The 15549-nt window shown below is 49.3% G+C and overlaps 1 protein-coding gene across 1 annotated transcript; it reads left to right on the top strand.

Moving 5' to 3' along the window:
- Positions 1-4331: 4331 nt before the first annotated feature.
- Rhou (ras homolog family member U) lies at positions 4332-14314 on the top strand. Its single transcript, XM_021170597.2, has 3 exons — positions 4332-4701; positions 5980-6038; positions 11293-14314. The coding sequence occupies exons 1-3, from the start codon at positions 4431-4433 to the stop codon at positions 11746-11748; spliced, it is 786 nt and encodes a 261-aa protein (XP_021026256.1). The 5' UTR covers positions 4332-4430; the 3' UTR covers positions 11749-14314.
- The last annotated feature ends 1235 nt before the right edge of the window (positions 14315-15549 follow it).

The following is a 15549-nucleotide window of genomic DNA, read 5'->3' on the forward strand; positions in this document are numbered from 1 at the left end:
CCACGCCCTTCTGAGTGTGACAGCTCCTCACCCACGCTAACATCCAGCACCACTTGCTTTCTTTCTGAACTTCACAGTTAGTCAGACGGCTCATCCTTTTCCCTGCCTTGCTTCCTTCACTCTTGCTTTGTTGGTAAGATTCATTCTTATTTGGTCACTCATTTGGTGGTGTGTGTGTGTGTGTGTGTGTGTTTTTGTGATGGTATGTGTGTTATGGTGAATGTGTAAGGTGTGTAGATATGTGTGTACGTGATGGTGTGTGTGTGATGGTATGAGTGTGTATGTATGTGTTATGGTGTGTGTATATGTGAGTGTGATGGTGTGTGTGTGTAATAGTGTGTGTTATGGTATGTGTGTATGTGTGTGTGAGATGGTGTGTGTATGATGGTGTGAGTGTTTCTGTGTTATGCTGTGTGTGTATATGTGTGTGTGTGTGATGGTGTGTTTATGTGTGATGGTGTGTGTGTATGTGTGTGTGATGGTGTGAATATGTGTGTATGATGGTGTATGTGAGACTGTGTGATACTGCAAAATAGCATATCTTACCCAATGGGTAAATATGGAACAGATATTTTATTTTCAAATATTATTCTTGCTGGTCAACACTAATGATTGATTTTTACACTTTGAGCTTCATGATCCTAATGAGAGTTCTTAATTTATTAATTATAATTATTATAGTAAGGGGATGAAGGATGGGTGAGATTGGGGTGTCTGTAAGTAAGGAGCCAGTGCTCACAAACTGGGCCCTGTGTTGGAATTCTTCCCCCTGATCCGGACAGTCGTGACTTTGGCCAAGACCTTACCAGATGGTCTGACAGCAGCTCATTCACATGATATTTCCCATCTTTTCTCACAAAAAGTGTGGACGGGTTCTTCTCATTTTTTTTTTCTCCTCATTATCTCTCAGTAGAAAAGGAGAGTAAGGACTGGTATTGGTTGGGTCCTAGAACTTGAAGAGACAGTGGCAGTGGCTGGGAACTACCAGCTTGGGTCCTAGCAGCTTGAGGAATCTAATTAGCCAGAGGGCTGGCTACACATGCACACATGTGCAGTTCAGTTTCATAGACAGCATAAGGGAACTTTAGGGCCCTGAGGGATGGCCAGAGTTGGGCTAGAGGGCCCCATGGAAATAAGAATTTAAAAACTGCCGGGTGTGGTGGCGCATGCCTTTAATCCCAGCACTCGGGAGGCAGAGGCAGGCGGATTTCTGAGTTCGAGGCCAGCCTGGTCTACAAAGTGAGTGCCAGGACAGCCAGGGCTACACAGAGAAACCCTGTCTCGAAAAACCAAAAAAAAAAAAAAAAAAACTAAAATTCTGGGTCAGGCATGGTGGTCTATGCCTTTGGCACCAAAACTCAGCAGGCAGAGGCAGGCAGATCTCTGGTCTGAGGACAGCTGCCTCTATAGAATGAGTTCTAGGATAGCCAGGGCTACACAGAGAAATCCTGTCTCAAAACAAAACAAAAAGCAAATGAACAACAGCAACAACACAAGAAATAAACATATCAAACTAAGTTACATATTATAAAAGCTAACAAGTGCTGTAAACTTCAAACAAACAAACATATAAACAAACAAACAAACAAAAACCACCCAAACGTAGTATTCTTATCAGACCCACTTGGCACAACTTTATAGTGCTTATTCCTCTTCTTGAACTTTTTAGCCACCAACCTTCTGACTCCCTCAAGTTTGAGATATATCTCTTCCAGGATGAGTATCAAGAGATACACATGGACTTTGTGCTTTGTGGAACAACTTCAGGCTTGTTGCCTTACAAACATAGGGATTCAGACCAACACTTACAATTGCATCCCCTGCCTCCAGATACATTTCTTGATGCTGAGCAGACAGAGCTGAGCATGCCGGGCCTACCAGTGAGTGCTTTGTTGTTGTTGTTGTTGTTGTTTGTTTGTTTGTTTGTTTCTGGTTTTGGTTGGTAAGGCACTGCAGCAGTCAGACTCTCAGTTTCATTCATCCCAGGCTCAGCAGCTCTTTGCTCCTGGATCCTCCAGTACTGAGGGAAGATAAAGCTGACAAGATTCCTACAGAGGGTGGCAGTTTCAGCCTTGGGCACTGTTCCCACACCTCTGTAGCTGTGTCTGCAGTCCTGAATGAGACATGAAGTGTGTACATGAAGTGTGTACTACACACCAGCAGGAGAGGCTCCAGTTCATGCCAGCAGCATGGGCTCTTGGCTCTTGACCACCCCCGCCCCCACCACCACTACCATGCAAAGGGCTCCCATGCCTCCTCCCTAATCTCCCTTCCTTTGGCTCTATGTCCCATTAAACACAAACAAAATGTCTCTCTAGCCTTATTTTTCTTGGCTTGCTTCCCAAAGTATTCACAGCTACTTCAAGGCCACTCCCCATATGTTGGGAAGTTATAGATAAAATGGATAATGGCCCCAATCCACGATGATTAAAGTTGAAACAGTTTGCAACATCTTTAGAAACATAGTATCATGTGCCCACTTTGTCAGGTCTTAGCAGTAACACTAAGCAAAGGCTTGTGCCAGATATATATAGAAACCAATACTGTAGCAATGGTTTTGCAAAAAGTTATTGTAGTGTCAACCATCAAGGAGACAGAAGGCACACACAAATCTACCTACTTGATCAGACAGAGCAGAGGAATTCAGGTGGCCCAAGGGCAAAGGAGAGCCGAACGGTCTTAACTTGGGAGTTCCCAGTCTTTTTGCTGCTCTGCTCTGTCTCACTGCAGAAGAGAGCGCACCAGGTTTTTAGTCCATTTCCAAGACAGCCTGTTCCTGTTCTTCAGCTCCTGTGTGGGAGACTTTGGATTTCCCAGGTTCTCAAGGTCGTTTTTGGTCAGGTCCTAGGGTTCCATCCTGAAAACAGCTTGCATTGCAGCTTTAAAGGCTGACAGCACTGAGGCCCTGAATGATGGCTGAGTCTGCCACCCATCCTGGATTGAAGAACTTACCTCTTGACAGGCCCACTTCTGTATCTCTGCGGCCACATCAACTTTGCAAGTCTCACTTGCCATACTGCATGTTTGCATATAGGATCCCAGGTAGGACGCTGTCATTTCCTTTATGGAACTCAAACCTGTCACTTAGCATCTCTGTACCTCAGGTTGTCCTGGTTGTAAAATGGGTATAAGTAATACTAATATTAAAGGAATTCGTTTTGACAGAATGGTTACAACATCTGGGACATAACAAAGGCTCAGTATTTAACTAGCTCTTGTCTTTTTTTTTTTTTTTTTTTTTTTTAGATTTATTTATTTTATTTATATGAGTACACTGGCTGTTTTAAGACACACCAGAAGAGGGCACCAGATCCCATTACAGATGGTCATGAGCCACCATGTGGCTACTGGGAATTGAACTCAGGACCTCTGGAAGAGCAGCCGGTGCTCTTAACCACTCTCCCTCTCTCTAGCCCCCTAGCTCTTGTCTTTACCACCAGCGAAATAATATTAATATTAACAGCACACAGCTCTTCTTACACCAGAAGCAAATCAGAAGCATTAGTGACCAGGCAGAGAAAGGGCAGCACAAAATGAACAGACAATTAGCTTTTCAGATAATACTACGGCAGCCAAAATTGCACTTAACTAAAGACTGTAAGGAAATTTGCTGGACCATGAATACACACAAGGTCACGGCATGCCAAAAAGAGGGAGCGCTAACAAAGGGTGGTATCCTGCATCCAAATGACAATCAATGATTTTTAACAGAAAAATCATACATTTGTCTGCAATCAAACTTAAGTCCTGCTCATCAGGACTGGTTATCAGGACAATAATCTCTCCTGGGGAACTGCGAAAGCAGGCAGGCCCCACAGCACTCTACCCCTCCAAACCATGACACTTGTGTGGAGGCGCAAGGGCAGCTGGAGGAACAGGGAGAGAGGAAGAAGCAGGGTGATCATGGTGAGAGGGAGACCGCGGAAAGGAGGTTGTGGAGTAGAAAGAGAATAGGGGGCGACCTGAGGAGGGAGAAGGAGGAGGGGGAGGAGAAAGAGCCGGGAGGGAAGGGGGAACAGAAGGATGGGGAGGAGGGGGCAGGGCAGGAGGAACCGGAGAGCAAGAGGAGGAAAGGAAGCTTGGGAAGGAGCCGGGAAAGGGGGGTGGGGGGATGAGAAGCCCACAGCAGGGGCCAGGGGTAGCTCGGGGTCCGCGTGGGTTGGCGTGGTGGAGCCAGCTCGTCCAGCCGCACCGTTTTGAGGCGCCGGCGTAGTTCACCAGAGCGGCGCGCAGACGGGGGCGCTGTGGTCTCGGATAGAAGAAGGCGCCGCCGGACCCGCCTCTTTCCCCGCCCGCCGGTGTCGCAGGGAAGCCCGGCGGAGCAGGCTCGGCCACATCGCGGCCGCGCGGGCACAGTCGCCCAGCCGAGTGCGGACCGTGCGCCGCCTTTGTCCGCCGGTGGCAGCTGGTCTCGCGGCCGCCGCCCCGCGATGGCCCCGCAGCAAGGCCGGCCGGCGCTGCCCGCCCGCTGCGAGCCGCCGGCGGCGCCGCCGGTACCGCCTCGCCGAGAGCGCGGTGGGCGCGGGGCGCGCGGGCCCGGGGTGTCCGGGGGTCGGGGGCGCGCGGGCGGCGCCGAGGGACGCGGCGTCAAGTGCGTGCTGGTCGGCGACGGCGCGGTGGGCAAGACCAGCCTGGTGGTCAGCTACACCACTAACGGCTACCCCACTGAGTACATCCCCACGGCCTTCGACAACTTCTCGGGTGAGCGCCGGGCGGGGCGCGGCCTCGGGCTGGGAGGCGCGGGGCGGCGCGAGTCTCCGGGCAGCGGCTCGGCGGGGTGGCAGCGGGGTGTCCGACCGATCTGGCTCGGGGACTCCGGCGCGAGCTGCAGCTCAGGTGCCCTTCCCACCTGCGCCCTCCCGGGCGGCTCACTTCCAGCGGATCTCCGCCTGGAGCAACCGGGATTGCTCCCGTGTGTGAGCCGGCCAGGCGCACCAGGGAGGGCTGGGGCTTGCGAGAACGTTCCTTTCTTCTGAGCCCAGCGCCTGCCTGGCCTGCGCCCCGCCTGCGCTGTCTCGGTTTCTGACGGTTGGCCCAGTCCTTCCAGCTTGGCGTTTAGTTACTGCAAGTTCTCAAGGGTGGGTGGGCTCGTGGATCACACAAAGATAACAAAAGTAAAGCAATCATTTCTCTTGATTTTTTAAAAAGTCTTTTTGGATTTTAAGAAAAAGTTAAGAAAAAAAAATCACATTAAGCTAGTGTGAAAAAAATCTTCCTCCTAAAAAATTTCCCTCCGACCTCCAGTCTCTGTGGCCAGTTAATTTCAGAGACCCTATGGATAAAACAGAAGTGCATGGTGCCCCCTCCACCGCTCCCTAGCATAAACATTTATAAACAACCAGAAAGGCTATCAGAAGGAGACAAATTGCCTAATATAAGCTGAAACCTCCGTGTCTTTACTGGATGGGGGGGTCCTTGCTCTCACCCCATCTCTGGACCCTGGGGAAAAAATCTGTGTGGCTTCTCTCTGCCAGCTTTTCTTAATCCTCTTTTTGAACTGACAGAGAAGTGCCCATTTCCACGCACGCGATCATGCACGGGTGATAGGCTGCCTGTGTTTGCACAAGTTCTCAAAACTGCTGGAGTTTTATGATAAACCCTGAAGCAGGGAGATCTTTTCCCAAGAGAAAACAGGATTATCTATGAGGTTGTCCACTGATTTAAAAGTGCGGAGTTGTTTCCCACCTTGTGTTGTTTCTAGGCTCTTTGAAACAAGGGTGACAGGAAAATTAATCTTCCAGGCTTGAAAGGAAAACAAGCCTTCCGGGGCACCTTCCAGAGGTCAGGGCTTTGCTGCTTCATGCTCTGTGGTGGAGGGAGCCCCCCACCTTGGAACATTTGTACACTTCCATGGGTTTCTGGGTGTAGCCAAGTCCTTAGTTCACTAAGAGAACCCAGAGCAGGAACTGCCAATCTGCTGAGAGGGTAAAAGATGCCCTGATAATCATCTTGCTCTTTTTTTTTTTTATTTCTCCCAAGCCGTGGTGTCAGTAGATGGGCGGCCTGTGAGACTCCAGCTCTGTGACACTGCAGGACAGGTCGGTATCAAGTTACACAGCTCGGGCACTGGGAAAGGAAACAGCCTTTTAAAGGTTTCCAAACAACCTTTGCAGTTTCCAAATGATTCCCTTAGTAACTGGGTCATTGTGAAACTCGGCAAAGTAGGCCCACCCCTGCTTCATCTCCTTTGAGGGCAGTGGGAGGAGGCCAAGAAGGACACCTTAGGGCCAGTGAAACAGGGTCGGCCTGTTCTGGGAAGGAGCCGAGGAGGCAGCCATCACTGCGGAAACTGCCTCTTATCTTCACAGGACTTTCGGGTACCTCTCATGGCCTAGCTTAGGCTACAAAAGAAAAACCACAGGAATGGTTTGTAAGCATTTCTCAGAGGAAGCCCCTCATATCCTATAATCCATTGATTCAAGGCTAATAATGAACCTGAGACTTAAACGCTTGTTCAAGGAAAAAAAAGAAACAAAACCCAGTAGCTTATGTTAACAAATGTCTTCCCCTGTTCTAGAGCAGTGATCAGAGTCACCGTAAATGGAGCAGGGAAAGGCAGGGCTACTCTGTTTGGTCATTCTTGTCTCGAGGGCAAAACACTAGAAAAGGAAGCCAGGCAGGAGGCATAGGTGTAGGACCCCCTGAGTGCCCCCCAGAAGGGTTGAAGCTGCCCTAGAAGCTGTTCTAGCCACTGAGGTTCTAAGTTCTCAGGTACCCAGGTGACAGCAAACTCTGCTTTCCCAGTGTCTGGAGCTGACAGGGTACAGTGGGGATAAGTAACCCCTTTGCTTCCCTGGCTGTCCTCGCTAAGGAAGAAGTTGGCCTTCCTGTGTCCCCAGATCTCATCCAAGCCAGGGCCTTTAGCTAACTCATCACTGTAAGACAGCAAAATTGGGACTCGGGACTGGCTTATTCCTGAGACCTTGAGGAGACAGAAGACAAGGCTGTCTTAATGGACTGCCAGCCTAGTGATAAGTGCAGCAATGGAGTTGCCATCCTGCTGGGAAAGCTGTTCGGCACCTTTGCTATGAGTGGGGGAAAGCCAACGACCATTAGTATATCACTGTGTGGGAAGGGAACACCAAAATCTAGACACACAGGTTCGTGCCTGTGACTCCAGCTCTCAGGAAGCTCCTCCACCAGAAGGCCAGCCGCAAGTTCAAAGGCAACCTGAGCTGTGTGGTGAGTTCAAGGACAGTCTAGGCATAAAACACAATCTGGGCAGTGGTGGCACACGCCTTTAATCCCAGCACTCGGGAGGCAGAGGCAGGCAGGTTTCTGAGTTCGAGGCTAGCCTGGTCTACAGAGTGAGTTCCAGGACAGCCAGGGCTACACAGAGAAACCCTGTCTTGAAAAACCAAAAAAAAAAAAAAAAAAAAGACAGACATGCCAGGCAGGCAAGGTGGCGCACACCATCATCTCAACACTTGTGAGAGGAAGCTCAAAGTCATTGATCTACCGGGGGGGCATTTGAGACCAACCGGGTCTATGAGACCCTGTCTCTTAAAAAACATGCCAGCAAAGGAAAACATCAAAGAAACAGTCTTGGGTCTTTCTCTTTTTGCATGATGTCCTCTGCATTGTTTTATATAGATGGAAGAGGCTGGGCTTTCCCATCTGTAGAACACAGACAGAAGTCTGTAGTTGCTGTAGGCACCCCAAGGATCACAGAGAGACCAAAGAGCCTCAAGGCACAGTCATCATGGACTCCAGTAAGGAGCTGCTAGGATGCTGGCTCAGGAATCACTCTGCCACCCCTCAGATGTCTCTACTTGGCTTCTGAGGAGGTGAACTTCCCTCGGAAGATGAGTCCTGGGTTGGAGTCTGGTACATCTCAGGGTTCCATGTGGTTTTAGTTCATGAATCAGGATGTGTGAGCCATCAGCCTGTGGACAGCTGTGGGCTTGCCTGCTGCAGACCTGGGGTCCGGAGACCAGTTCTGAGCTCAAGGAGAACAGCCCAGTACAGAGAAAAGCCTTGGCTGTGGGTGCTTGAGAGGGGATCGATACGTTGGAAAACTCGTATTTCTAAACAGGAGTTCGATGTTCCCTTCATATAGTCTCCAAAGAGCTGGGGAGTAAGCTGAGAGCAGTGGCTCTGGCCTGTAATTGCAGTGTTTGGGACACAGGGGCAAGAGGATCACAAGCGTCAGGTCTGCCGGGGCTGCAGGGAGTTCAAGGCTATCCTGGACCTCACTCTACAGTGAGAACCTGTCTAAAAGAAATATCAAGTGGATCAGTAGGTTGCAAACTTATTTACATATTTATTCATACATACACACACACATACACACACACACATGCAACAGTCATTAAAGAAAAAGAGGCTGTGGATTTGAGAGGGGACGGATACGCAAGCGCTTGTTTTGACTGGAGCAGAGTGGACCAGAGCTATTCAACCTTTGCTGCTGCTGCTCCTCAGCCCACCTGTTGAGAGAGCTGACATGACACCTCCGTGTTGACAAAGGGATACCTTCCTCCTCTGGTCAGGAGAAGGAAGGAGAATGCAGGTTAGCCAGGTCATGGGGCGTGAGTGTGGGTGGCTATCCCTGGCTCTCCTATGAGCCAGAACCCCAGCAGTAGCTGTGCTGAGACAAACATACCCAGAATTCACTTCTGCTGCCTTTGAGTTTCTCCGTCAGGGCGGTGAACGTTTAACTTTGGACTCATGGTCTCGTGTGCCAACAGAGCCGAGATGGATAGGAGGCTGTGGGAACCATAGCTGGCCTGGAGCAGATGGAGTTGCTAAAGGAAGAAGGGTGGTTTGTTTCACTTTTCACCAGGAGCCAAAAATTCATCTCATGATGAATTTTGATCCATGATATACTTGAAAAAAATCTTCATGCTAAAAGGAGGAGGAAACCGGGCACAACCTTTACTAGAAGGAACCTGCCATCCTATCTGTCTGTGTGTCTGTCCTGCCCTTAACATTCTCTCTGGAGTTCACACTGAAGGCCTGGCAGACATGTTGACTTGGCCTTGGAACTCCTGCCTTAAGGGCGTCTGCATCATCACCGCATCACAGCGCTAAGGTGTCTGGTTCACACTGCACAGGGGGCTATCGCTGCGTGTCTAACTCCTTAGCCAGATCTCAGCAGTTTGGGAAGCAGTGTGTCCCATCCCCAGCATGGCCAGAGCCTGGTCAGGCCTATGTTCCTTGCTCAAGGCTCAGTAAAGAAAAGGCGACTCATGGGAAAGTCCCCTGAGCTGGCCCAATTGCCTGGTTACGTTTCTACGTTTGTTCTTTCATCACAGAGTTGGCAATAAGGACCTGAATCATTTTCTCAGCCTTCACATGTTGGGACCTCATCGGAGGCAGAGACTCTCAGGGCTGCTGGGTTCTCTCCTGTGAGCTCTGTAATTCTCAACTCATGTTGCCAATGGGTTATTGACCCACAGTGGAAGCAAACCCTCAGACAAAAAAGCGCTGATTAGCAAATAAGCCTGATGTTGGTTCCTTTAAGCCAAGAAAACAGCCAGTGCTGGCTGGGTGTTGTGTCAACTTGATACAGACTAGAGTCGAGTGGGAAGAGGAAGCCTCAACTGAGGAAAATGCTCTGTAGTGCTTTGAATGAGAATGCTCCCCCCCCACCCCCTTACGTGCACATTTGTCTGAATAATTGGCCCCCATTGATGGAACTGTTTGGGAAGGATTAGAAAGTGGGCCTTGCTAGAGGAGGTCTGTCATGGGAGCCACTTGGAGGTTTCAAGAGACTGATGCCATTCTTAGTGTGCCCTCTCTGCCTCCGTATTGTAGATCAAGTTGTGAGATTTCAGCTGTCACATGCCACTGTGCCTTTGCTCTGGCATCATGGACTCTAGCTAAGTCCTCTGAAACCATAAGGAAAATCTAATGGCTTTTGTTTTCTTTAAATGGTTGCCTTGGCCAATATATGATTGGCCTGTGGCAAGCTTGTGGTTCACGTACTTATTAGTGATTGATGTGGAAGGGCCCAGCTCCCTGTGGGAGGTTCCTTCCACACCTGGGCTCACGGTCCTGGCTGATATAAGAAAACAAGATATAAGCGAGCCAGTAAGCAGTACCCTTCCATGGCCTCTGCCTCAGTTCCCGCTGCCATTTCCTGGCTGGACTTCCCTGGATGGTGCTCTGTAGGATGGAAAATCAAATAATCCCTTTCCTCCCTGTATTGTTTTTGTTCCTGGTGTTTATCAGAGCAATAGAAACCCCAACTAAGGCAGCCATAGTTAAAGAACACTGTGCCTGTAAATAGGACTGTAGGTAATCAGTGCCTGCCAACTGAGTAATGGAAAACATTGAACACATTTGATGTTTTCCTGTCTTGGGAAGCCATCAGTGTTGGATGCTGGAGGATTTCAGCACACACAGACACGTTTCAGATAAGGGTGAGCCGATGGGAAGGCTTTTCTGGGGTGAGGCTGAGCTGGAGTTTCCTGTGAGCTGGAAATGGTGCCTCCGGGATCTATAAGATGCTTGACAGGAGGAGATGCTGACGAGGATGCTGGCTCATGCCTGTTGTGTGTGGAGTTTGGAGAGTCTGTTGGTAGACTACAGGATATCCGTGCTCACTTGCCTGCTCCGGGTCTTGGTACCATGGGACAGTTGTACACGTTCTGCAGTTATATTGTGTGTCTGAAACACAGGGTGGAAGCTTACTTAGCCATTTGCAGAGCTGCGAGAAGGAAGAAAAGGAAGGAAGGGAATAAAGAGAAGACATGGATAGGACAAGAATGGATTAGCTCTTGTCTAGGTGACAGCGAGGGAGGGTACCAGGTCTTCAAATGGTTCCTGCTAGCCATCTAACGGGTCCCTGATCTCACTTGGCGAAATCTTCCTTGTTTCTGAGGAACATGATTCTGTCCTGTGTGCTGGGGCTGGTGGGAGGACTCCACATCCTTCACAGTTGTGGTTGGGCAGAGCAGGGTTGGATCTCAGAAGGGAGTTCTGGTGATAGAACAGAGTTTAAGGAGGTCAAGCCTTGGCTATCCACGTGGATGAGTACTGACTTTCAGAATAGTCAAGTACCAGAGAGTCACTATGGGCTGAAGGCCAGAAAAAGCAAGGTCTCATCTGCCTTGAGTGCCTTCCATAGCGTCTGGCATGGTAGCCATAGTCACCAAGAGCACCGTTGGAGTGTTAAGGCAGTGCGGTCCTTCAAAGCTTATAGAGGCTGTACCTGTGTCACAAGGGCAGGTCTGAGTCACTGGCTCCTCTTTATAAAAACATAGGTTTTCTGTGACTATCCTGGCCCTAAAGGTTGCTTCCTAAGGTGGAAAGAGCTAACAAGGGTAATGGCATCTTGCTTGGTTTCAGGATGAGTTTGACAAGCTGAGGCCCCTCTGCTACACCAACACAGACATCTTCCTGCTGTGCTTCAGCGTGGTGAGCCCCACATCCTTCCAGAACGTGGGCGAGAAGTGGGTTCCGGAGATTCGACGTCACTGCCCAAAGGCCCCCATCATCCTGGTCGGGACACAGTCGGACCTCAGAGAGGATGTCAAAGTGCTCATAGAACTGGACAAGTGCAAAGAGAAGCCGGTGCCTGAAGAGGCGGCGAAGCTGTGCGCGGAGGAAGTCAAAGCTGTCTCCTACATCGAGTGCTCAGCGTTGACTCAGAAAAACCTCAAAGAGGTTTTCGACGCCGCCATTGTTGCTGGTATCCAGCACTCAGACTCCCAGCTACAGCCAAAGAAGTCTAAAAGCAGGACCCCGGATAAGGTGCGGGACCTGTCCAAGTCTTGGTGGAGGAAGTACTGCTGCCTGGCCTGACTCTCGCAAATAGCAGGTGTTTAAGCTGCAACAGCTCTTTACGGACGAGGCTGTCATAGGATGAGTCCTCAAAGCACCCTCTTCTGCCCTTAACTTCCTGTGCGAGGGAGCTTAGGGCTGAGATTCATATGCAAAATATGTTTTTTAAAAAATTGAAAGTTACATTTTTTTTTTCTGTACGTCTGGAAACTTGGAGCTGTAGACCTCTGGATTAATTTATATTCCATATGAAAAGGGCTCTTCAACGCGGGGTGTCAGCATGAAGTTCTGCTGTGTTGTACAGGACAAAGGAGAATGAATGGGACCTTCTCCTGATTAAGGGCTACTGAGGGGTCAGTGCAGGGCACCTGTGCACCAGACTTGGTGAGAGTAAGCGTGAGCTTTGAAACCACACGAGCCACCCCCGGTTTTGTAAGGGCAAAGATCTGAAAACAGCGAGGGCCTTCTGCTTACGAAACCTCGTGCCCATCCCTTCTGTTTACTCAGATTCTCTTAGGATTTTAAAACAACCAAACATCCCACAGCCTACTGGCATAGTGTTGGCGAACAGTACACTTGCTTGTTACAGTTTTGGTTTGGTTTTTTTAAATCACGTGACCAGTTATATTGCTATGAAAATGGTGGAGATGCCTCTTAGAGGGCGAGTGCTGGGTGCACATCTGACATTTTCTTCAGGGAGCGACTCATGGTGAGACCAGAGAGGGCTCTTAGCTTGCAGGACTGGCTTCTGCAGGGCGTCTGTGCCCTGCTGTTGAAAGCGGGAGGAGGTGCTTGTCTGGGGGCTTTAAGTGTGCTGGGCTCATATCGTCCCGTTTGCAAGGAGTTGGGCCACCTTGAGAGGCCATAGTTGATGGCTGTGGGACACACACTTTTTCCTTAAGTCCACCAAAATGCCTGCCTGTACACACACACACACACACACACACACACACACACACACACTGGCTGGTTTGCTGATGGAACCCTGAGACCACACCCCCACCCCCACCCCCACCCCCCCAAGCATGGTTGCAAGTGTCAGGGCGCCACACCTTCCTCTTCTTGACATTTCTTTGAACAGACATCATTTTGTAGGATCTTAATTTATACTAATTTTTTTTCAGGTCATAAAATGTGGGATGAACATACTTTGAACCCCAGTGCCTTCAGGGTCCAGTGACTAGGGAGGCACTGTCTTAGGGGACAGGTATGTGCAAGGCCTTACCCACCAGCGGCTTCTCGCTGCAGGTCATGTTTGTGGCACTTGTCCTTTAAGGTGAGGGTCTTATGACCGACTGTTCTGAGACAGCCCTGTGTCAGGCAAGCTCTTTCACAGGGTTGTAGGTACTTCCAAGACGCCATAGGAACCAGACAGTGAATCATAGCTATCAGTTTGCTGTGGGCAAGGAACCTCTTTTTGGCCACCTGGTAACAAAATTTTCTGTCTGTGAATTTTTTCTTGCTATTTAAAAAAAAAAATCAATCTTACATTTTTTCTGTAGAAAAAAAAAAAAAACAAGTAAAAGAACAGGCCATATTTCAGGTCAAAGGCTTCTTCCTGCTGGTAAATGGGACTGAAGACGTTCTTACATCATTATTAAAAGACTAATTGCTGAACCACTAGAGTATGTGAACTGTTTGTGAATGCTATTAGCCATAGTCTCCTGAGGTGTTTCCTTGTGGCCTGAGTGGTAACATTGTTTCGCTTATGGAGACGCTTGTAACTGACCTAGTGATTCAGCTTATCCTATTGTGCATGGCTGTCTGGAAAGCCAGCCGACAAGTGGGGCTTTGCCTGCCCTGGGTACAGAGGGTGGGTGGGAAAGAGTGAATTATTTAATTTTAAATGTTATAATAAAGCCAATGTAGTTGAGACCAAGGAAATGAGCATTGAGAACACAAACTTGAAGTCTGGTGCCAGGGCTGTTGGACCTCACACCCTGTGTCTGAGCCACCCGGAAGTGACATAAAGGACGCTGTATGATCAAGTTCTGAACACTTTTCTGGGATGCGTACCCCTGGACTATTTATGTCACAAATCTAGTGGGTTGACGCTGCCCTGCAAGTTTTCAATGTCCCTGTATCCTATGGAGTCCTAATGTCTGACTGTACTGGAGGTTTTCCTGCATTTTTTACTTTTCGAAAATAGAGGTTTGGGCTGAGAATTCTAAACGCGTGTGCCTGGGTGGGATGTCAAGTCAGGTTCTCATCAAAGCTGAGAAATGGCTGGAATGTTCAGCTTGGTGTCTGGGGAGGATCCTGTGAGCTGTGTGGAGAGGTGGCTCTTCAGCCTGACTCAGTGTGGGCCGAAGTACCTGCAAAACACACGGTAGCAGGCTCCAAAACCGTCACCTCAAGCATGCGTGCAAGCAAACTTCCGACAACTCCGTTTTCTGCTCGACAGACACGTGAGCAGCTACCCAGAAGTCTCAAGCCAAAAGAGGAGCCTTGCTCACTTGCTGGCTCCTCTGCAGGTGCCTTACCAACCTGTGCTCTTCTCTATTCCCATGTCAAAGATGTTGGACAGGATCTTGTACTTGAAAAATGTTACAAATGAGTTACTATGAAATAAATTCTGACCTGTGGACAGAGCTGCTCTTGCTTATTCTACTGAAAGGATAGAAGCTCAGATATGCCTTGGCCTGGACAGGTTCGGAAGTGTCCCTGTGTTCAGGGAAAGTACCTAGTATCACACCTACTCAGTATGGCTGTGGGCTCTGGGCTTGGTCTGATGGTTGGCACCCTCTGCATTTCTTGGTTTGTTTGTTTGTTTGTTTTGTTTTCCAGATAGGGTTTCTCTGTATAACCTCCCTGGCTGTCTTGGAACTTGCTTTGTAGACCAGGCTGGCCTCAAACTCACAGAGATCTGACTGCGTCTGCCGCCCGAGTGCTGGGATTAAAGGCATTTGCCACCATACCCGGCTTTCCTCTGCATATTTTGGGAAGGCCAGGTTACAGAGTGCAGACTCCAGGGGTGTACAGTGTTGAGGGAGACCTGAGGGCCTGAGAGCTTCATGTGTGACCACTTGACCTTTCTTTCTACAGATGAGTCCTTGGGGGATGCAAGTGGTGGGGATTTATCTATAAGCCACCAAGGAAGAGAAACAGGAGCCAAGACCCTGTCACCCTGCAGCCATGCACCTGAAGCCCTAGGTGCCTGTAACCCTAGGGTGCCAAGAACACTACATGCTTTCTGATTCTGCAAGTTCATCTCTCTTAATGAGGGTGTAGCTCTAGGGGTGACTTTAGGGAAGTGACCTGATTCTGAGTGACAGACGTCACCCTGCTTGGGACACGATACCCAGCATAAACAACTTGAAGGATTTCTCTTAGATCATAGCTTCAGAAGTCACAACCTGTTGTTAGCTAACCTGGGTCTGATGTGAGGCCCAGGATGTTGAGGTGGAGAACCCTGGAGCAACAGCCACTCACCTTGTGGTGGCCAGAAAGCAAAGTGGGACCATACATGTCAATAGTCACCTTATTCCGTTCATTACAGCTGGGCCCCACTCCCCGACCACCGACCCTGACCCCTCCCCCTCGCCTATGGACGAGTAAGGCCCATATTCAGGGTGGGTCTTTCCTTTAATTAACATCCCCTGGAAACACAGAAAGTCATTCACTAATTTTGGCACCAAAGGGGAAATTAAGATTAAATGTCATTGGGCTACAAAGATGGCTCAGTGGTTAAGAGCATCTTGCTCTTCCACAGGTCCCGAGTTGGGCTCCCAGCACCCATGTCAAATGGCTTACACACCTGCAACTCCAGCTGCAGGGGCAAACACCTGCACTTATGTGTGCATACCATACACAGATGCACAT

Source organism: Mus caroli, chromosome 8 (assembly GCF_900094665.2).
Source record: "Mus caroli chromosome 8, CAROLI_EIJ_v1.1, whole genome shotgun sequence".
Lineage (NCBI taxonomy): Eukaryota > Metazoa > Chordata > Mammalia > Rodentia > Muridae > Mus > Mus caroli.

Excerpts from the sequence above, each read along its gene's own strand:
- Rhou (XM_021170597.2), top strand. The coding sequence starts at position 4,431 with ATGGCCCCGCAGCAAGGCCGGCCGGCGCTGCCCGCCCGCTGCGAGCCG. Across the intron at positions 4,702-5,979 it reads GGCCTTCGACAACTTCTCGG|CCGTGGTGTCAGTAGATGGG; the intron begins GTGAGCGCCGGG and ends ATTTCTCCCAAG. Across the intron at positions 6,039-11,292 it reads TCTGTGACACTGCAGGACAG|GATGAGTTTGACAAGCTGAG; the intron begins GTCGGTATCAAG and ends GCTTGGTTTCAG.